Source organism: Delphinus delphis, chromosome 3, assembly GCF_949987515.2.
Source record: "Delphinus delphis chromosome 3, mDelDel1.2, whole genome shotgun sequence".
Lineage (NCBI taxonomy): Eukaryota > Metazoa > Chordata > Mammalia > Artiodactyla > Delphinidae > Delphinus > Delphinus delphis.
In genome coordinates, this window is record NC_082685.1 from 49,526,006 (window position 1) to 49,547,958 (window position 21,953).

The 21,953-nt window shown below is 42.0% G+C and overlaps 1 protein-coding gene across 2 annotated transcripts in view; it reads left to right on the top strand.

The window, feature by feature from the left end:
• The window catches only part of JAKMIP2 (janus kinase and microtubule interacting protein 2), a 169,573-nt gene that overhangs the window by 91,280 nt on the left and 56,340 nt on the right, over nt 1–21,953 (top strand). For both annotated transcript variants that reach the window (XM_060006863.1, XM_060006864.1), the window contains exon 2: nt 12,585–12,860. In XM_060006863.1, coding sequence (XP_059862846.1) covers nt 12,732–12,860 — 129 coding nt within the window. In that variant the 5' untranslated portion in view covers nt 12,585–12,731. The remainder of the gene's footprint in view (nt 1–12,584; nt 12,861–21,953) is intronic.

The window sequence follows — 21,953 nt, forward strand, 5'->3', positions numbered from 1 at the left end:
GGTGGCTCATTTTCCTGCATGGCCTCTCCATCTCTCAGGAAGTTCTGGCCTGGGGTAATGACTACTTGTGATGTAGACAGCCCGCTGAGGAGTCCTGTTTCTATTTTAGCTGCCCATAATCGAAATGTGATCCCAAAATTAGCCACGAAGGCAAGACAGGAAACACCCTAAAAGATAACAAGCTGCTGGCATCCCTCTCAAATGAACTTTATCTTCTCTAGCCAAAATAGACCACTAAAGGAATTTTTTAAAACCTCAGTATTTTTCCAGTATAAATGGTAGCAACTGTCAGCAGACAACTCCATTAAATCTAAGATGGAATGAGAGTGATCTTCTTTGACACCAAGAGAAGAGCTAAGTTCCAGTGTGGCTATTCTGATCATCAGTTTAAATATATTAATTAATTTGCCATAAAATTCTTTAATAAACCAGTTAATGGAAATGTTGTTAGAAGTAAGTATTTATTTGAGAAGGAGGGAACACCACAGATATGCTTAATGGATTTGATTTTCTACTGAAATCTGATTTGTGTGATCAGAAGTTCAACCCCCAAATTAATTATAATTCTGAGTCTTTAAACCATTTAAATCATTCTGTTAACCTGAGTTTTTTACAATCCTTTGAAATTTTGACTTGACAGGACTAAGACTAAAGTGCAAAAATCTGAACTTAAAAATTACCATAAAAATAAATTAGTTGCTTCAAAAGAATGGAAATAGGGCATCTTAATTTTTAATTCCATTTTTTGACATTTTACTCCCCCTACCACCTTGCCAGAAGTAAAAGATTAATTAAGCTTTCAGTTCTTCTTATTACAAAGAAATGTGTTTGCAAAATCTCTTTGTCATCCCTAACCCCACGCATCATCCACCAGTCTATTTTGTTCATTGCTTTTTAATTCTGGAAGATGAACACGGAAAATGATTTGTAATTTGTAACTTATGACATAAATAGGTGAGATTATCTCAGTGACTACTTACCATGGTCTCATCAACTGTCAGATGTCTAATAGTAATAATAATGCTAAAATGTATTGAGTTTTACTAAGTGCCAATTACTCTTGTATGTGTTTGCATGTATTAGCTTATTTCATCCATACAACAACCCTATGAGACAGAAATTAAAAGCTGGGCAGAGAGGAGTTAAGTAATGTGTCCCAGGTCACACCCTAAGTGGCTAGGGCTGATCTTTAAGCCTGGGGTCTGATTCCAGAGCTCTTGCCCTTAACCATTATGCAACATCATTTTCCTGTACTTTTTAAGATATATGAGTATGTGATGATGTTTGTAAATAGCTAACATAAAGATAGGAAAAATATATATATGACTTCTGTTTTCATTAAATAAAAATTATCTACCATTTTTAGTTGTATACACAATTGATGGTACAAATAATTAGATCATTGTACTGTTTGATAAGACAGTGAAAAAAATCCACTTTCTCTAACTTACAGAAAGAAATCATTTGTTTTCATTTTCTCACAGTTTTACAGTATTTATCATCAGCATTGGTGTTGACAGCTTTCCCTGTTACCATGGACTGTTTTGTCAATCTTATCAGTCCCCACAGACTTTTGAAAAGACAAATGTTCTAATCTAACTTGACAAAAGCAAGAAATCAGAGAGACAGAGATTGAGGGAGAGATAAGAGACACAGAGTTTGAGAGAGAAACAGAGATCTTTGTTTTGGTTTCAGATGCTTTTCCCATAGTCCCAGGCCAAAATTACAAGTGCCATTCTCTCTTCTTGCCAATCATCAATCTATTCATTCATTTACTCTTTCTTTCATTTAAAAATGTTCATTGCATACCGTGCTGTTTTTATGCTAGTCACTGTTGGGGTTTTTCTCTTTACCTCATTATAGTGATCAAAACCCAACACTATCCATTTTCATAGGGCTTCCATTTTAGTGGGGGGATAAATATTGATCAAAAAAAAAAAAAGCAAATATATAACGACAAGAAGCTGTGATACAATGCTATTTAGAAAAAAGTAGCTGATGCTATGAAAACATGCACTAGATGAACCTGGCCTATTCTGGAAAAGCTGGATGACTTCTGTTGTAGTTTCCTAGGGCTAACGTGATGACCACAAACTCGGTGGCAAAATGACAGAAATGTATCGTCTTATAGTTCTGGAGGCCAGAAATCTGAAATCCGGTTATTAGTAGAGTTGGCTCTTTCTGGAGGCTCTGAGGAGACCTCTTCATGCCTCCTCTCCTAGCTTCTGGTGGTTGCTGCCAATCCCTGGTGTTCCTTAGCTTGTAGATGTGTCACACCAATCTCAGCTTCCATTGTCCAGGCCTTCTCTCCTTTGTGTCTGTGCGTTTGTGTGTAAAGTTTTCCTTTTCTTAAAAGGACACCAGTCCTTGGATTAGGGCCCTAATCCAGTATGACCTCGTCTTAACGTGATTACATCTGAAATGACCCTGTTTCCTAAATAATGTCACATTCATGGTACCGGGTGTTTGGACTTGACCATGTCTTTATCAGGGAGCACAATTCAACCTACAACAACTTCCCTGAGTCAGTTACATTTGAGCTGAGATCATTAGACTCTGAAGGAAAAGAAGACCCTGCAGAGGGAGTGGGATGTGTAAAGGTCCTGAGGCAGGAAGGGGCATTCTATTTGATGACTTGGAAGAAGGACACAGAAACAGTTGCATGCATAGGGAAACACAGGAGTGAAGACTCAAGAATGTGCAAACTCAAGGACGTGCAGACTCAAGAGGCACAGGTGCAGCACATAGGCTCCCACTCGGTGTCCCCTCACACAGCTGTGGACAGTCACAAGCTTGGCCACCTCCACTGTAGTTCCAGTGCTCCTTCCTCTGCATCCCAATAATCAACAGCACCTCCTGTGTCCTTGAGCAGAAAGAGGGAAAAACACTCCCCTCTTCCGGGTGAGGCTGTAGGACAGAAAGTCTTTTTGGCCAAGCTTGGGTTGTGTTACATGAACACAGTGCTTGGAAGAAGACAAGTTAGGTTATATCCCAGCTTTGTAACAACTTGGGTAAGTGACTTCATGCTTTTGAGGGCCAGTTTTGTCATCCATAAAGTGGGGATCATAGTATGTCTCAGAGTCTCATTGTGAATGTTAAATAAGATAAAGCATGTTCGAGCACTTCGTAAATTTATAAACTTGTAAAAAAAAAAAAAGGAAAAAAAGGAGAAAGAATGCTAGGCAGTACTAGGACCAGGGAAGATTAAAAATCCTTGGCCTTTTAAGCCCAGCGCAGTTCATGCAAATATCTTCCCAGTGACAGAAAAAGCAGGGCTGGGGGATGGGGAGATTTATTAATATCATTTCCCAATCTGTCTACTGTGGAGGAGGCGAGAAGGTTAATAATAACAATAACATTTAATCTGTGTACAGTGGGAAAGGTGGGAGAGTTTTTTGTTTTGTTTTATAAATTTATAAATTTATTTATTTATTCGTTTTTGTCTGTGTTGGGTGTTCATTGCTGCACGCAGGCTTCTCATTGCAGTGGCTTCCCGTGTTGCAGAGCATGGGCTCTAGGCACGCGGGCTTCAGTAGTTGTGACGCACGGGCTCAGTAGTTGTGGCTCACAGGCTCTAGAGCACAGGCTCAGTAGTCAGGGCACATGGGCTTAGTTGCTCCGCCGCATGTGACATCTTCCCAGACCAGGGATCGAACCCGTGTCCCCTGCATTGGCAGGCAGATTCTTAACCACTGTGCCACCAAGGAAGTCCGGGAGAGTTAATATTAATCATTTTCATAACTGAGTTTATGTACCGTGGTTTATGGTTAACACTAATTTTCTCATATAAAATCTCATGCAATGCGTGTGTCTCCTAAACCCCTTTCTAAAATAAAACTCACATGTCAGGGGGATGGGAGAATCTGTAAACACAAACCTTATCTGCTAGCATGTTGGCTGGAGTGGCTTATCATGTTTACTGAGCTTGGGAAGGCTGAGTGGAGTGAGGCACTGGGCCAGAAGATGGTAACAAAGGTGGGAGAGAAAGAGGCCAGAATGAGGCTCCAGTCACCTCCACACCCCCAGGAAGATCCTGGGAGAGAGGAAAGAAACAGAAGAGATTTTTTTTTTTGCCCAGGCCTGACCTGTCCACTCTAAGGGTCTCAGCTTTCCCAGAGACAGATCAAAGTATGTCACTGGCAGAGCTGTCATGAAGGTGGGGCTTATCACACAGAGGACGACACAATGTATCTTGCAGTGGCCACACTGCCACACAGCTCTGGAGAATGACCTGCAGACTGACCCACAGTTGAGAAGGGAGGAGTTGGAGGCCTGGGAGCAAATGATGTGAAGCATGTGGGAAGCTTTTTTGATCCCTTCATCCGTGTCTTTCCAAAATGTATTGTGACTTCTTATACATATATGTGCACATGGTGGTATATGTGTGTGTGTATATTAAAAATTACACTTTGTGTTTTGTTCATCATATTGCTTTTTTGATTCAGTAATATATCTTGAAGTGCAGCTAGTCTCATTGGTTCAGTATATCTACTTATGTATCCTATAACTATTGTATACTAGTTTATAGACTGGACATACCACTTTATTAAGCCAGTTCCTTTCACATGGATGTTACAATGTTCCTAATTTTTCCCTATTACAGTGTTGTGCAGGTATGGGTTTGACCTTTATGAAGTCCTTCATTGTTACCTTTTAACATGCTATATAATTTATATATTTCTCTTGCTCGTTTTTTGTCTCGCTCTCCTAGAATATAAACTCCATGAGAGCAGGGATTTTTGTCTTTTCTATCTACATTCTATCTATTGGTCTTCAGCACCTAAAACCGCATCTAGCAGATATTCATTGGAAGAATGCATACGGCCACATTCTGCCTCTACATATAGCTGTGGTATATTGTCCTTTTACTAGAGTTAAGCTCTCAAAGGAGCGGGGATAGTCACCCTCATCTCTTTCATCTGCAGTGCCTGGCATAATGCCTTTCTTAGAGTGGGAGCTTAATAAATTTCAGAGAGAAACACTCTAGCGTACTGTTTAATACTTCATGCAGCCCTATGTGACTTTGCATCTCAGCTTAACAACTGATTCATTGTAATTGTGGCCAAACACCAACTTAGAAAGGATTAACAGCAGCTTATATCTGGTCCCTCTTACCACCTCTACAGCTCTCACCCTGACCTAAGCCACCACCATCTCTAAGCTGGATTTTTGCAGTGGCTTCCAAGCCAGTCTTCTTACTTCCACTCTTATGAAAATTCTTCTACTCTTACCATTGCAGTCAGTGAGATGCTAAAACCCAAGTCAGATCAGGGCATCCCTCCTGTCAAACCCTCTAATGGGACCTCACTCTGAGTAAAAACCCAAGTCGATGTAAAATGGCCTAAGAAGCGCAGCATGGTCTGCACATGCTGCCTTCCCATTAATGCCTGCCCTCAACTTGGCTGCTGTCCTAGCTTGCTCACTCTCTCCAGCCTGGCTGGCTTCCTTCAGCTCCTGGAACTCGGATGTCTGTGCCCACTGCTGAGCTCTTATCCTTGCCCTGCACTCCTGGAATGCTTCCGCCCGGGCATCTGCATGGCTCACCCCTTCCAGTCTTTAGCCAACTAACACCTGCTTGGTTAGGCTTTCCGTTATCTAAAATCACAACCTACCTGGACACTTCCCATCACCTTCCATGCTTTTATTTTTCCCCATAGAACTTTGTCATAATCTAGCAGAGTACTTATTTATTTATCATGCTTATTGTGTGCCCCTCCCAACTAACATGTTACCTCCATGAGCTGGGGATTATGTCTGTCTTCATTTATTTACTCAGTGCCAAGACCAGTGATTGGCAGCTATGAAGTGTTCAAAGAGGCATTTTTAAAAAGACCTCTTATTGGATACATACCGTGCTAAACCCTTCACCTGCCTTAGTCCATGGAATTTTCATCACCACCCTCCAAGAGAGGCACTGAGTGATAGAGTGAAGACGTGGGCTCTACAGTCAAACGGCTTGGATTAAATCTTCCCCAGTCAGTACTTACCAGCTCAGGGCTGAATGAAGGTCAATCATTAATCTTCACTAAGTCTCTGTTACCCCATCTGAATGAATACACGGGAAATATTACTAATTACTGTTTACTACTATTGGTTGTATTTTGTCAGACTGTCTGAAGGAACCAGGTCGACACTATATGAAGTTTTTCAACCACAGCCCTAGATGCAGGCTTCTAATCCCATCTTATTTAATTACCTGTCTCATGTGATCATTTAAGACTTAATAGCTATTTTGTGTGCACTGTTTTGCAGGAGTAAAGTACTCCCTTGTCTTACCCTATTTCACACAGGAAAAATGTTAACTGCTAGGTTATAAGTGCCCTGAAGAATGGGATTTATCACTGAAATGCCCTAAGTGACTACTTCAATCAGGGCTCAGCGCATTGCTGCAATAATGATACGCAGCCTTGTGTTAAATCTTTGAAACACCCTGGACAAGAAATGTGTTTGCCGCCTTATGCTTTGATTTCTATAGAGCAGGACTTATTTTTGATTCATCTGAGAATTTTAAAGCTAATAATAGATAGAAAAAAAGGAAAAAAAAAGATATTCCCTTTCTGATCCTAAAGGAGAGACAAGTGCTATGGAGTGGTTAAAATGAATGTTTTCGAATCAGGCTGACCTGATTTTAAACTTTGACAGACATATCATGGGCTGTCAAGAAACAACTGAATCAATGAATGGCTCATAGACATGCAAGCTGTGTAAAGTTGGGCAGATTTAGAATTTTTAATGTCTTCTCTTGCATAATGGGAAAATGATATCTACATCAAGAACATGTTTTAGAGAGAGACTACATGTGCAACGGTAAATACTGTGTTTGACATATAGAAAGATTTCAATAGCACTATTATTAAACAATTTTTTAGTCTACAGCTCAGCATGTGGAACCCTCCTCCCCCAAATTTAATGTTTTACATGAGGTGTAAGAATAGAGATGCGCTTAGTATCAGATATAAAAATGAGCCCTTTCCAAATTCTCTCTTCTCCCTCCTCCATCCTCCCCCAACTCGAGTTAATCAATAGTCTTGGCATATACATAATTCTTACGAAATCTTCTCATATAACATTTATTCACTTCTTCCTTATTTCCTCAACCACGTGACAAATCATCTCTCATCGTTCAAGACTCTGCTCAGCCATCCCTTCTGTTAGAAGCAGCCCTAGTCCCCCCCAGGGAATTGGGTCTCCTCCTCTGTGCTCCAGTAGTGCCTGGTTTGCTTCCCTGTTACAGCACTCGTTACATCTTCAAACTTGCAGTTCATTATTTACATGGCAATCCCTCCCAGTGGGGATAGCTATAAAAAGTATTCATAAGTCATACATTTGAGACTGGACTAGATGACTTGTGTTCCTACCTCAGAGCATTAAAAATATAATGCATGTAAACAGCTTAGCCCAGTGGCCGGCAGTAGTAAATGGTCAATAATAATAATGATGATGATAATTAGCAGTAGTAGTAGTATTCAGCTGTCACAGTATGAGGTGAGTAAGTAGATGAAGTATAATAATTATCTGTACAAAAGCTATGATGATCTAGAATATTATAGACCAGCACTCCAAGGTTTTGGAATATCAAAGATTGCTTACCATACAAAGAGGAAATAATGGATCTCAGAATCTTTCTTGTGGGTCTGTGTACAGAAAAAAAAAAAATTGAGTTTTCTTTTCCTAACAAAGTTGTTTATAGAAATAGTTTAAAATCTTAAATGAGAAATTAACACTACACTGTATTTCCTCCTCAATAAATGTCTGCTGAATGAATGAATGAATGATGACTATAACTCTTCCATTGATAATATATTCCTACATTAAGATTTGCTCTCAAGCAGTGGTCCTTATTTTAAAATGCAATTGCTCCTGAGAGCCTGTCTCTAAATTTCCTGGTATCTTTATCAGAGACTTGGTTGCAGAGAAATTCAGCCTCGGTGGCTATGGGAGGTATCCGATTAAGGACAGGGTAGGACCACAGTATAAGCTAAAATTCTCACCTTTGGTACCTCACCGCATTGCCTGAGGCTAGCACTACCATCATTCAGCTAAGAGCTGGAAACCTAGGGATCACTTAAAATTCCTTCAAGTTTTTTTAAGTTATGAAGCCGTCTCCCCCTGCCCACCCACCCCCACCAGGATTGGCCCTTAGTTGAACAAGGCTTCTGTCTCTCCTCCAGATCATCTGCTACATCAGATGTTATCAGCAACAGGGGCTCTGAGGGTGGCCCAGAAACATTCCATCTGTGTGCAGTGATCCCTTCAAGCTCTCCTTTATGCTCTGGAGCACGCTCCTTTGAGGGGTGGTGTCCCTCTGCATGTGGCAGCCTTTCTTGAAGGCTGACCTCAAACTGCTTAAGGAAAGGCAGCACAAGTGCCCATCAACTGATGAAGGGATAAATAAAATTCAGTTTCAACCATACAATGGAATATTATTCCGCAATAAAAAGAAATGAAATATTGATACATGCTGTATTATGGGTGACTCTTTTGAAGTAGAAGAAGCCAGTTAATTAAAAAAAAAATCCACATATTGTATGATTCCATTTATACAAAATATCCAGAATAGACAAATCTGTAGAGAGAAAAAGTAAATTAGTGATTGCCTGGGTTGGGAGAGTTTGGTGGGCAATGGGAAATGACTGCTGACAGGTATGGGTTTTCTCTTTGGCATGATGAAAAGTTCTAAAATGGATTGTGGTAATGGTCGTGCAACCTTGTAAATATGCTAAAAAACTGAGTTATGAATTTTATGATATGTGAATTATACCTCAATAAAGCTGTCCAAAACGGGGAGGGGGCAGCACAAAGCAACAGAAGCATTTTAGTGAAATTATATATGAGAATCATGAGATTGTCAGGCACCCGTCACAACTGGAAAAGACTTTGGAAAGTTGCTCTCCAACAGAGGGCTATGTAGGGCCATACGTATGAACAGCTGCTTACCTCAAGGTATCTATAAATTGATTCCATCCTCAAATTCCTGTGATGCTTTTTTCTCTCCTGAACATGTCTAATTTATTACTCCTATTCTTTTTCCCAGCTTTTATGGGATGAAGTTCACAATAATTCCCAGACTAAAAATATGTGAAGTCAGGCACATATTTTATATTTTTTGGAAAGGATTATAAATTAAAATGTAAAATATGGCTGTTGCTTTGCACATTCTTGCTGCAAGCAATGACAGAGAGCTGGTACTCGTTATTTACAATGGGACAGAAGCATGTAATGTTTAAAAGTAGGACATGATTCCATCAAAGTCTCCGTGTGACAGAGCTGCCACCTCCTTTTTCATCCCCACGGCCATGGCCTCATTCAGGGCTGCATTATTTCTCGCCTGGACCATTGAAGCAGACTTGCTAATTTCCTGCCTCCAGTCTCTCCCTCCTTAGTAACTCATCCTCCATCACACTGCTGGAGCTACCTTTCTAAAACGCAAATATGAGGCAGGCTAGCCCAGGGTACACACCTTGGGTCTCAGTTTCAAACTGCCTGGATTTGAATCTGGGCCTCACCAGCTTTCCACTCAGTCCTCTTAGGCAAGTTACTTAATCTTTCTGTGAATCATTTTATTTCCCCCACTATGTTTAGTGAGCATTAGATGAGAGCAGTATTTTAATTGCTAAATCCAATGACAGGCTCATGGCAATCAGTCACTGTAAGCTTTTATTATTATTACACTTATATGCAAAGGCTGCTATGTTTCTCCATTTCTCCATAATGAAATCTAATCATTATGAATTAAATTTAATCATCAATTATTCAGGAGCCTGTGAAATCTAACCCCAGTCTCTCTTCTCCCAGTTCACAACCTTCTCTACATACATCAGTTGTGTGGCTCCATGTTTTTCTCAAGTTCCTTCCTCTGCCATTTAAGTATCTCCAGTTAGAAAAGCCCATTCTTCGTTCAAGATGACGATATGGCCAGGAAGTGACTGGGAAGCTTTTCCCAAACTGTCCTTTCCTCTGTGTTGTGACAGCACCATAGGGGTTTGAGAGAAGTTGACCAAAGTGAGACATATTTTATAGGTAAAACAAACCAGACTTCCTAGTGGACCGGATAAGGGAAATAAGGGATAAAAAAAAAAAAAAAAAAGGATGATTTCTAAGCTTAGATCTGGAATAACTGAGCATGTGCTGGTGCCGTTTATTGATATGGGAAAACTTGGGGAGGATAAGGTTTTTGAGGAACTAGTAAAAAAGACCTCTGTATTAGTTAAGTTAGGTTTGAGATACCAATTGGATGTCCAAGTGGATTTGGTAAGGAAGCAGTTGAATACATGAGTCTGGGGTTTGGGGAATGGTCAGGGCTATGGATATAGCACTGAGAGTCATAACCCTGTAGGTGGGGCCAGTGGAGATAACCTGGACGAAGCCCTGGGGACCAGCAACACCTAGAGAGCAACTAGAGGAAGAGAAACCTGTCAACTGTATACATGTGAGTTTACTCACCCAGAACCTGCTTGGAGTTAAGTACTGTCTTACTTATCTTTGTGCCTAGTGGTGTTTGTCATACAAATTTTCAATAAATGCTTGTTGAATTCATTTCAGTTCTAAAAGCAAAGAATGGTAACCACTTAGAAGTCTCCCAGCCATACACTTTAATGATTTCGCAACATTCGCAAAACAAGCATGAAGGACAACTCCAGCATCTAGCCGAGGGTGGAATATGGTGGACAGGTCCGTGACGGCTGGAGACAGGCGGATCCAACTTCCTAACCTTTTCCTATCCCCTTTCCCTAGGGACACTCTCCAAAGGGCATGGCCCCAGTGCTCATGGGTAGATGGCAGAAAGTCCAGGATCCCAGCATGGTCCTCAAGGCTGAATACCAGGGGTCTTGGTAGAGCAGCAGCTGCTAGAACATATGGGTCATCAGCAGGAATTCCCCTTAGTTCTGGACTGAAGCACCTAGATGTACACAATACTCAATTTTCTGAAAGGTTGCATGGGAAACTCTCTAGTATCTTCTTTATCTAGTCATGTTTTTTTTGCATGGACTCTTAACAGTTTAGTATTCATATTTTCCTTACCTCCTTGTTCCTATGACACATTTAAGAATTTGTAAATCAAGATACATCTCTCTTTTTTCTCTCCTCTTTCTACTGTTCTGACTAGGCCTTCATCATCCTTCACCTTGGCAAGTTTAATAGCCTTCTATCTGGTCTCCCTGCCTTCATTCTCTCCCCTCTCTGCCACCAGAATAACCATGCCAAAGTACTGCTGTATCAGGGCATCTACCTGCCAAGAGCTCCTACAGCTTCCTTGTTACTTACTGAAAAATAAATAAATAAATAAAAGATTCCATAATTCTAAGGATGGCATACCAGGTCTCCCAGAATCTATCATTTCCAGGCAACCTTTCTAGCATTAATGCCCACCAACCATATCCTGGGTTGTAACTAATCAGGCCCCCGTTTCCCCGAGAATAGTTACTGTGCTTTCTCTTTGCTGTATCTTGTCACCTGCTGTTTCCTTCACCCAAGGTTCACCTGTTTCTCTACCTGTTACAATCCTACCCACTGCTCAAGTTCCAGGCAATGCCACCGTCTTCAGGGAGCCCTCCTTACTCCTTACTTCTCTCTTGAGAAGTCTATATTTTTGAAACAACTAGTGTTTATTTTTTTAAGGCAGTTATCAGATACATGATGGTGATGATGATGAAGATAGATAGATAGATAGGGATAAAGGTTTGTTGTTGTTTTTGCCTTGGAAAGCTAACAATTTCAATTTCAACATACTGTACTTAGCACAACATATACAAGCCTATTGACTAAATGAATAAGTGAGTGACCCAATTAACTCAGCATAATTAATCCCCACTTCTCCCAGTTTATCCACTGTATAATTCTAGATCTTTATATATCAGATTTTCTTAAAGTTGGGTCTCTCTGTAGGGCGACCATGGGTCATCATATAGGTGACTTCCTTTCACAAATACTAATTAAGTGCCTGGTATGTCCCAGGTCTTGTGATGGACCCTGAGAAGCAAGTTGTAAATACAAACAACACATTCCTGCTCTTACAAAGCTTACAGATTATGGAGGTGACCGCACTTGAATAACAAGGGCATGTATTAACCTGGGGGTAAGGTGGGAGGCTTCGAGGAGGAACTGATATGCCAGCTGAGACCTGATGGAGTCATAAAGGTTAGTCAGACTAACCTGTCTGTGTGGCAGCGTGTGAGGATGAGGATACGGGGAGGATCATGTGAGCAGGCTGGGCAGAGGATGGAGAAAAATGAAAAGTCCTTATGCGAAGAGAGGAAGAATCAGAAAAAGACATTCCTTACGGCCAGGGTATAAGTGAGTGATGTGGAGGAGGTGAGGCTAGGAGAATGGGCAGGTTCAGGCATAAGGAGCACTCTGAGGTGTGAAAGGTATACTCATATATGTCTTCATAGGTCTTTGAAGGGTTTTAAGCAGGGCGTTGGCATGACCAAACTCGCCCTTTAGAAAGCCGGCCCTAAATTGAAGCACCAAGTGGACAGGAGCCCTAGGGAGGAGGCTCGTGCAGGCGGCTCGGGCTGAGTGCCTGACGGGCACGTGGCCCAGGTCTTGGTCACAGCGGTAACTGCTGTCTCTGCCTCTCCCAGGGCTTCTAGGACAGCGGCTGAGGAGACCTTCCCGAGGGGCAGCACGCAGTAGCTGCTGAGCCATCGCACCCGGGAGAAGCAGCAGTAACATGGCAGCCCCTGCTTGAGAGGAATTAAACACCAACAGACTCCATTCAGAGAGGAACAATGTCCAAGAAAGGGCGAAATAAGGGCGAGAAGCCCGAGGCGCTCATTGTCGCCCTTCAAGCTGCCAACGAAGACCTCAGGACCAAGCTCACAGACATCCAGATAGAGCTACATCAAGAGAAGTCCAAGGTGAGTGGGGCTCCCCAAGGCTGCAGCCTGGGAGGCTCTGGGCCGGCTCTGCCCGCTGGCCTGCCTCAGTGGGCCTCTGTCTGCTGGTTGCCAGAAAGGGCAACAACCCCTGGACAGAGGGAGATTCCCTGTGTGTGGCAGGAGGAAGTTGACCACAGGATACACAGAACATGAGAAAAACCTGCCTGTGGGGCTGAGCTCTGCCTCCCCAGGGGGCCAGATGTAAAAATGGAGACCACACCTGCCCCCACCTACACCTCTGGACACTTCATAGGCATACGGCCTTGGGTAGGTTCCACCCTTGCCCTCTGTAGTCATTTCCCCTGTGGCATTTCTCAGATGTGTCCCTGGTGTCACTCCACTGCTCAGAACCCTGCAACGGCTTCCTGCCTCTCAGTCAGGACTTTCCCCACCACTGAGGACTCTCCCTCCAGCTGTCTCCCAGACCCATCTCCCACTGCTGTCCCCCAGATCACTCTGCTTCAGCCTCTTCGCTGGACCAGGAGACATATGCCCATCACATTTGGGCCTTTGCCCTTGTTCTTCCCCAGTCAGCGGCATGCTCCTTCCTCACCAACTTCAAGTGTCAGCCCTAGTACAAGCATCTGACCACAGTGTCCAAAACAGAGCACTTCCTGGGCCCACATACTGCTTAAGGCCTGCCTCTTCTTGATTCATCTCAGAGCAATTTCTATGTTTATGTATTCAACTTGTTTAGTGGTTCTCTCTCCCCAGTCAAGTGTAATCTCTATGACAACAGAGTCTCATCTTATGTCTCTATTCCTAGAGCCTAAATAAATGTCCAGAACTGAAAAGCTCAACATATATTTGTTAAATGAGTAGATGAATGACATGACCAAGAGGTGATTTCTTCACTATACCTTAGCTTCTTCATCAGTCACATACTGTTTTCCTGTTGAGCTGGGATGAGGTTTAAGTTAGACAAGTACAAAAAGGAGTCATGAGGAGTACATGAGAAAATTCACGTCAGAGGCTCAGAGAGCTGCCTGGCACATAGCAAACTTTGAAAAAAAAATGCATGGTAATATCCCTTCTAAAATGCTGTATGCTTGAGTCAGTTGCTATCTAGACTTAAGAAAGTCTCTTTAATTCTCTGAATCTCATCCCTTAAATGAATATGCTAACACTTATCTTACTAGAGTGGTATGGATATCAAACAAGGTCACGGACAGGAAAGCATTTTGAAATATGTGACAGGCATAAGACATTTTTGCAAACTAGAGACAGCCATGTCAGCATAAAGTTGCCTTAAAGAGATAGAGCCTTGTGTAGTAAGGAAACGTTCTTGGTCAAGCTATAGATCACAAACCAACAGATATCCTTATTCTTTTTAATCTACCTCTTCTTCCTTGACGTTGCTATTACATTTTAATTAGTTATTTTCACCCAAATCTATTTCTCCTGGTTTGAGCAATAATAAAGCTTGGATTGGCCAAAGCTCCTGGCCTCCCGTCTCAGCTAAGCCTTGACCTTGGATAACCAGACCCCAATGTAAAGTTTGTGAAGGATATTATAGTTTCCACGAAGCTAAAAGGACTGGGATGTCCCGAAATGAAAACAAACAAACAAACAAACAAAACCCAAAAACTTTTGTGTAAGAGTCAGAAAACCAGAATATTGTCTTTATCTCTCCTTGGGGACAAATTTCAGTGTTTCAGTATCTCGATCTGTAATTCAGTGACTGAATCTGTTTCTCCATATCTGTGTCCCTCAAGCATCACTGGGCGTTAGAATAACCTGAGGGAACTTATTAAAAATTGAGATCCCTGGGCCCACAACCCAAGGATTGTGATAAAGTAGGTGGGTTAAGGTTCAGGACCGCAATTCCAGCAAACAGTCCAGACAGTCCCCATGGAGGTGGCTCTCTGCCTTCATGTTGACAAACACTCCACTCCACGATTCCTTCCAGGTTGACAACCTATAAACATTTCATTGGTTTTAACTTTCCCTGGGGCAACATAACATTTCAAGGGAGGCAGACTCCTTTTTTTTTTTGCGGTACATGGGCCTCTCACTGTTGTGGCCTCTCCCGTTGCGGAGCAAGGCTCCGGACGCACAGGCTCAGTAGCCATGGCCCACAGGCTCAGCCGCTCCGCGGCATGTGGGATCCTCCCAGACTGGGGCACGAACCCGTGTCCCCTGCATCGGCAAGCGGACTCTCAACCACTGCGCCACCAGGGAAGCCCGGCAGAGTCCTTTAATTGTAGTAACAACAGAATGACAAACTACCTTCACGGGAAGAAACCTATCCGTCTAAAGACCGGCAACTATAACCTGCTGCTGATTTACAGAGAGCAAACTCATGAGATTTTAAAGAGGCAGAGGCCCGACAGACCCCACCCTGCCATTTTCCACACATTCAAGCTTTTTTTTTTTTTTTTTTCATTCAAGCCTTTTAAAAGGAGTAACTCTTGACCACGGACAGAGCTGTTTATCCTGCCTGTTTATCCAGGGCCTGGCCCTGGTGTCTAAGCCAGCAGGTCAGGGGTAATCTCCCTTGCCTCTGACAAGAGACGAGAAGCCAGACCCTGAAATAAAAGCACTGCCCTATTGTCCCCTCTGCTGCCCCCTCCCCAGTCTCCCTCTCCGCGGTCCTTAATTACAATCCCAGCACAGGGGCCACAGCAAAGCCTCACTGCCTGTCAGCAGCTTTCCCCAAAGAGCAAAGGGAATTTAGAGGGCAAACAAGCCATAAAGCAGTTTTATTAAAATAAATACGATTGTGTTTCCAAAGGCCCAAGCTTTAAGAGAGAGAATATGAACAATGCCAACATGTGAATTCACACTCTCAGTTTGGCTCCAAGGCTATGATGATAAAATGACAGTTTAGCCACTGGGGAATGGACTAGTTAAAGAGCAGAAACCTTTGGAGCAATGGGGCATTACTCATTTTTCCAGAAAGACAAATCATCCCATTGACATTTGCAGAACACATTGTAGTAGAGCAGAGTCACAAATGCTGGACTGTTTTGAATGTTTACTCTCTGTCCCACACCGTAAGAACTGCATTTCCTCCTGACATAATCCCAGCTCTTTCCCTTAGCGCCTGAGTGACCCTGAGCAGGTTATGAAATCCCTCTGCATCTTCCTTCCCTCATCTGTCATATAGGATAATAGTCATGTTTACTTCCTAAGTGTGTTATTTTTTGAGGAGTTAGTGTCAAACATGTTGTGTTATAATTCAGTCATCTCACTTCATCCTCACTACCATTCTCTGAGGTGGGCATTGTTGTGATCCACATTTTACAGATGAGGAAACCGAGGCTTGGTGAGGTTAAGCAATTCACCCAGAGTCACATGCTAGTCGGTGACAGAGCTGAGTCTTTAACTCCCCTTCTCTCTCCTCCCAAGCCAATGCTCCTTTTTTGAAATATGTTTTTTCCCCAGTTTTATTGAGATATAATTGACATATCACATTGTATTTGTTTTAGATATACAACATAATGATTTGATATATGTATAAATTGTGAAATGATTACACAATAAATCTAGTCAGTATCAGTCACCTCACATAGTTACAAAGTTTTGTTTTCTTGTGATCAGAACCTCTAAGATATACTCTCCTTGCAACCTTCAAATATTGTTAACAGGATTGTTAACTATAGTTGCCATGCTGTACATTACATCCTCAGAACTTACTTATTGTATAACTGGAAGTTTGTACCTTTTGACCCCCCTCGCCCATTTCTCCCATCTCCTACATCCTGCCTCTGGCCACAACCGCCAGTCCGTTCCCTGTATCTATGAGCTCTAATTTTTTTTTTTTAGATTCCACACAGCATCTGTCTTCCTCTGTCTGACTTATTTCACTTGGCATAATGTTGCAAATGACAGAATTTCCTTCCTTTTTATGGCTGAATAATATTTTGTGTGTGTGTGTGTGTGTGTGTGTGTGTGTGTGTGTATGTGTGATATATCACATTTTCTTTATCCATTTTACATCAGTGGACACTTAGGTTGTTTCCATGTCTTGCAAAGCCTATGCTTAAAATATGTGAAGGTCTGGAAAATACTGAAAAGTTTAGGCAGAGGAAGAGAGGATGCAAGAACTTTTCTTTACACTATTGTGCAAAATTTCAAATGGAGAAACAAAGTGGGAGAGGGAGTGGGAACATACCCCTATCCTTCTCCCACAGATGCCTGCATTTCCACTGCAGGGAAATGAAACAAAAATACTAGATACAGTCAACTTCTGGTGAGTAGAAATTATCTAAAAGATTTGCCAATCGCTGATAGGAATAACCATGCAGATAGGTAGGTCATTTTGACTGGACTCCAGGCATAAGGGCCAAGAGGATATAACTGTGAAGAGCCTGTGGTGGATAGGAAAGAACACAAGGCGGGGTCTTTTTCTTTAGTTAATTAATTTATTTATTATTTTCTTATTTTTTTGGCCGCGTTGGGTCTTCGTTGCTCTGCACAGGCTTTCTCTAGTTGCGGCGAGTGGGGGCTACTCTGTTGCGGTGCACAGGGTTCTCATTGCAGTGGCTTCTCTTGTTGGGGAGCACGGGCTCTAGGCACATGGGCTTCAGTAGTTGTGGTTCGTGGACTCTAGAACACAGGCTCAGTAGTTGTGGCACACGGGCTTAGTTGCTCCGCAGCATGTGGGATCTTCCCAGACCAGGGCTCAAACCTGTGTCCCATGCATTGGCAGGCGGATTCTTAACCACCTGCGCCACCAGGGAAGCCCAGGGTGAGGTCTTTATGCTGGATGATCTTGTCATTTCTGGCCTGCACTTGTGCATCTATAAAACGAGCAGATTGTAGACAACATAAAAGAGCTAAGGTCCTTGCAAAACGGTCGAGATTGGTTAGGAAAGGAAACTGCTTTAGCTCTTCGGGACCCTTCCCTGACCACCGAGTTAGATGACACTGTTCCCCTAGTTCCATGTACTCTGTCACATCGCCCTGTAATACTTTAATCACCGGGCTCTGTACTGTCTGAAGTTATGTTATTCGTTTATTTGCTTGTTTATTGCCTGCTGCCCCCACCCCAATGAAATATATGCTTCTATGGGTAAGAGACCATGTCTGCTTAAGGGATCCCCTAAGTAAGGTATCCCCAGAGCTTGCAGTGCTGCCGGGCATGTAGGAGACATGTCCTACTTGTTGAATGAATTTCCATGGTTCTTTTTAAAACATTCCCAACCACCCCAAGGGATAAGTACATTATAGTATTTATTTAGGTGGGCATCCCCAAGCCTGGGTGGAGAAAGTATTTCCACCCAGGTCTGTTTTTCTTAGAGCAGCACTGAGCCATTAAGCCATGGTATTTCCCTGTCTGTCTGCTCCTTGGACACCATGATCCGCTGATCAGGGTGTGTAAGCACACCAGGGATTGCTGTGAGATGTGAAATCCACCCACCCGATTCCCCAGGGTTTGGTCTTCTCCCTCAGAGGCAGCCTGCAGCTAGGGTGAACCCCACAAGCACAGAGGGGATGAAGCAGGAGCAGAGGACAGGGCTCCAAGGGTAGGGGCAGGGGGGCAACCGGCCTGGGATGCAGGCTCTGGGAGGAGTCGGCTCCAGACAGCAGTTGCCACCTTGGACAGCCCTTCAGCCTACAAAGCAGTCCTCACAGAGAGCCTGGGACAAAGGCAGCATGCGATACTATTCTGATTTCACTGAGAAAGAAAATGGGTTCTAACCATGTAACTCATTTGCTCCCAGGGACACAACTAGTAGAGCAGCCAAAATGGGAATTCCCATCTTCTCCAAGGCGGTGATCAAGGTAATGCTGTCTTATTCCACCGCGCTCTGTTGCCTCCAGGGCACTCTCAGAAAACCAGCCAACCTTCTCTATCCTCAGGCTAGTACTCTAGAGCTTCCAGGTTCAGGGACCACACTGGGCATCCAGTATTTCTTGCTTTCTGCAAATTTAGTTTTATTTTCAGGAAGCCTAAGTAGCTAAAAGCAAGAAATGGAAAGAGAGAAGCTTTTATTACTTCCCCAGGCTGTATAAAAAATCTCCCTTATGGGTCACGTTCCTGTGGCGGCAGCCTTTCCCTCTTCACATCTCCTGTTGGAGAGTTACTCAGTGCCCGTGAAAATCCCTGCCTGCCTACCATGAGTTTAGATCTCCAGCAACATCCGATGCAGATAATCCAAGCTGAACCTTTTGCTAACTTGTCTTGTCTTGATAACCTCTCAATTCTCCTTATCTTCGACAGGCTGTCCAATGTTTAATCCTAGATTTCTAAGGTCACATTAAAGCTCAAACACCACCCTCTTTATCTTGGCAGAACTTACAGTGGCATTTTTCAAAGGCCAGAACAGAATGAAGACAGAAGAAGAAATTATAATGTGAGGCCTGGGAGGGCTAGTCATGAATTTTCTTCCTTCTGTCATAGTGGAAGCTTTCCCCAGCCGGATTAAATTTTCCTAATGATCTTTATTTATTTTATTTTACTTTTTGGAAAACACCTCTGGGGTAAAAGGGATATGGGAAGTGTACCATTCAAAGCTCTGTTCAGTGCTCACCCCCTGGCCCTGTCCCACCCCACCCCCCAGTCCTTCGTACACATAATCCAGGTATCTTCCCAGTTAAGATTAGATGCCACCAGGGAACTCAAGACATCTTGAGGAAAATGTTATCTTTGAACATCTCTTTCTATTAGGAAAATCGTTGCTATGGTCTTGATAATGTAATAATCGTAACATTCGTCTTACTACCATAATATGGGTATTTAGATTTATGGTTTTGTTGGTATTAGTATATCATTGCATGATATAATGTTAATATATGCTATAATGTTCATCAAAATTAATATCTAGTATCTACCATGTATTAATAAGTATTAACCTCCCATGTGTTCCAGCCTTTCCAAAGGACTTTTGCTACATTATGGAAGTCAGTCCTCGCAACAATCATATGAGAAGGATATCACCAATTCTAGTTTACACGTGAGACTGAGGCTGAGTCAGGGGCCCCAGCTTGCCCAAGGTTTCAGAGCAAACTAGGAGACCTGGGATCTGACCTGACCTGGCTCCTGGCCCACACTGGACTCTGATCAGCCTTCTTTATGTTGTGCTTATGTAGAGCCTGTTCCCCATTTTTCTCATCAGAAATTCAGGTGCAACAAATACTAGCTACATCATAGAGCTGTCTAGGAGGTTAAATGTACTGATAGGTGTAAAGCCTTTAAAAAATCGCCTCATACATAGTAAATTAAACCCTCAATAAATGCTTACTATTTATGTGATCGAGCTGAAATTTTTCTCCATAAAACATTTCCACTAACAAAATTGATTCTCTCTCCAATTAATAAATAATTTTTTCCATTTCAAAGTATTATCATCTTCACATTTTTTCAGTTACTCAGGGGTAGTTCTTCATCTTTTCGTATACTCATTCTCATGATTTACATTAAGATATTAAGATCTATTTCCTTAGTGGTGCCATCTAAGCTGCAAATAATTTTCAGAAAATGATTTTACTACAGAATTTCTATTGGTTCTTTTTTCCTCCCAGATGTCAGTCACATTCTTTGTATCTCCTTCACAGTGAAACTCTTCTCCCAAGCCTAAAAAAATCATACCTAGAAATCCTGCCAAAAATGACAGTTTCCATGACAACCAAAATAAGCAGACATAAAAAATGCCAAATGTAATTCAATACCTTTGAATTTTCTTTGAGTTCTATGGATCCCTTTTATGTGATAGACAAAAAGGCCAGTGTTAGTTTTGTCTTCATGCTGGAATATATTTCCCATATACCTGTATTTTCACTTTTTTTTTTCTTTTTCATTCATTTCCTCTCCAGTCTACACACAAAAGATTAGTGTTTATAAATAAATTTGAGAGAAATTACAGAATCACAAAGTGGTACAATCTAATGCACCTGCAGAGAATTTGACAAATAATTTTAGATCAAGAGTATCTCCTCATATCCAATAATAATATCATTACCTTACATTTTATAGTACTTTACAGTTCAAGCTACTTTCCCATTCACTATCTAATTTAATCCTAAAAATAATTCTTTTACAGGTATTTTTAAAATTGTAATCAAAGATCCTCAGAATAAAGCAACCTTCTTAGAGACAGCAGATGATGAAATCAAAATACAAACCCAGAATTCATTACCCTTTATCCATTTTTACTACAACGTTTTATTGTTTTAGGAAGAGTTGCTAAAATTCCCTTAGTAACTTGTTACCTATCAGCTCTTAATGGTCATGATACTGTTCCAAATGCCTAAGGAACATAAATACGTCCTGCTGAAATTGAAGATGATCCCGTTTCGTATCACTCAAGCTAAAGTTAATTTCCCCAAGGTCCTAGATGGAAGATAAATTACAGAGTTTCTAAATCAGTGAAAAATAAGGCCTCTTATGTCAAAACGTGCGTTATCTAAAAGAAGAATCAGCAAACATTTTCTGTGAAGGGCAAAACAGTAAATATTTTAGGCTTTGTGGGCCAGACAGTCTCTGTGAAACTACTCAACTTCATTGTAGCGTGAAAGCAGCCATAGGCAATATGGAAATGGATGGGCCTGGTTGTGTTCCAATAAAACTTTATTAACAAAGACTGGGGGTGGGGCAGGAAAGATTTGGCCTATGAGCTGTTGTTTGCCCACTCATGGTCTAGAAGATACTTCTTCAGTTCATTGTAGAAAAATGGGAAGTTAGATTTAGGTTTTCATCACTGAAGAACTGAGAGAAGCATCAAACAGAGGACAGGCAAACATTATATGTTAGGGTTTTTTTTGTTTTATACAGGGAAGGGATGGATGAGGGCTGCTCTGGGTAACAGTGCAAGCCTATGTTCGTTCTCTAAATCGTTGACAGGATATATTATTCCTGCCTCTGGTTACGAGGCTAGCCAGGGAAACATATTGGCTTACATTCTTTAATTCCACACGTACGCTTTGTCTTCTTATCATGTGTTGTGCTGACAACCAATTGGTAGACAAAGATGAACAAGGCTCACTGGCAGCCTTCTAGGAGTTTCCAGTCTGAGGTGAGGTAGGAGAGGAGGTGGTGAGGACAGACAAGTATGTAAAAAAAATACAGCATAAAGAAAAATGTGGAAGAGACCAGTAAGGAGGTATTAGCAAACTGCACTGAGAAGA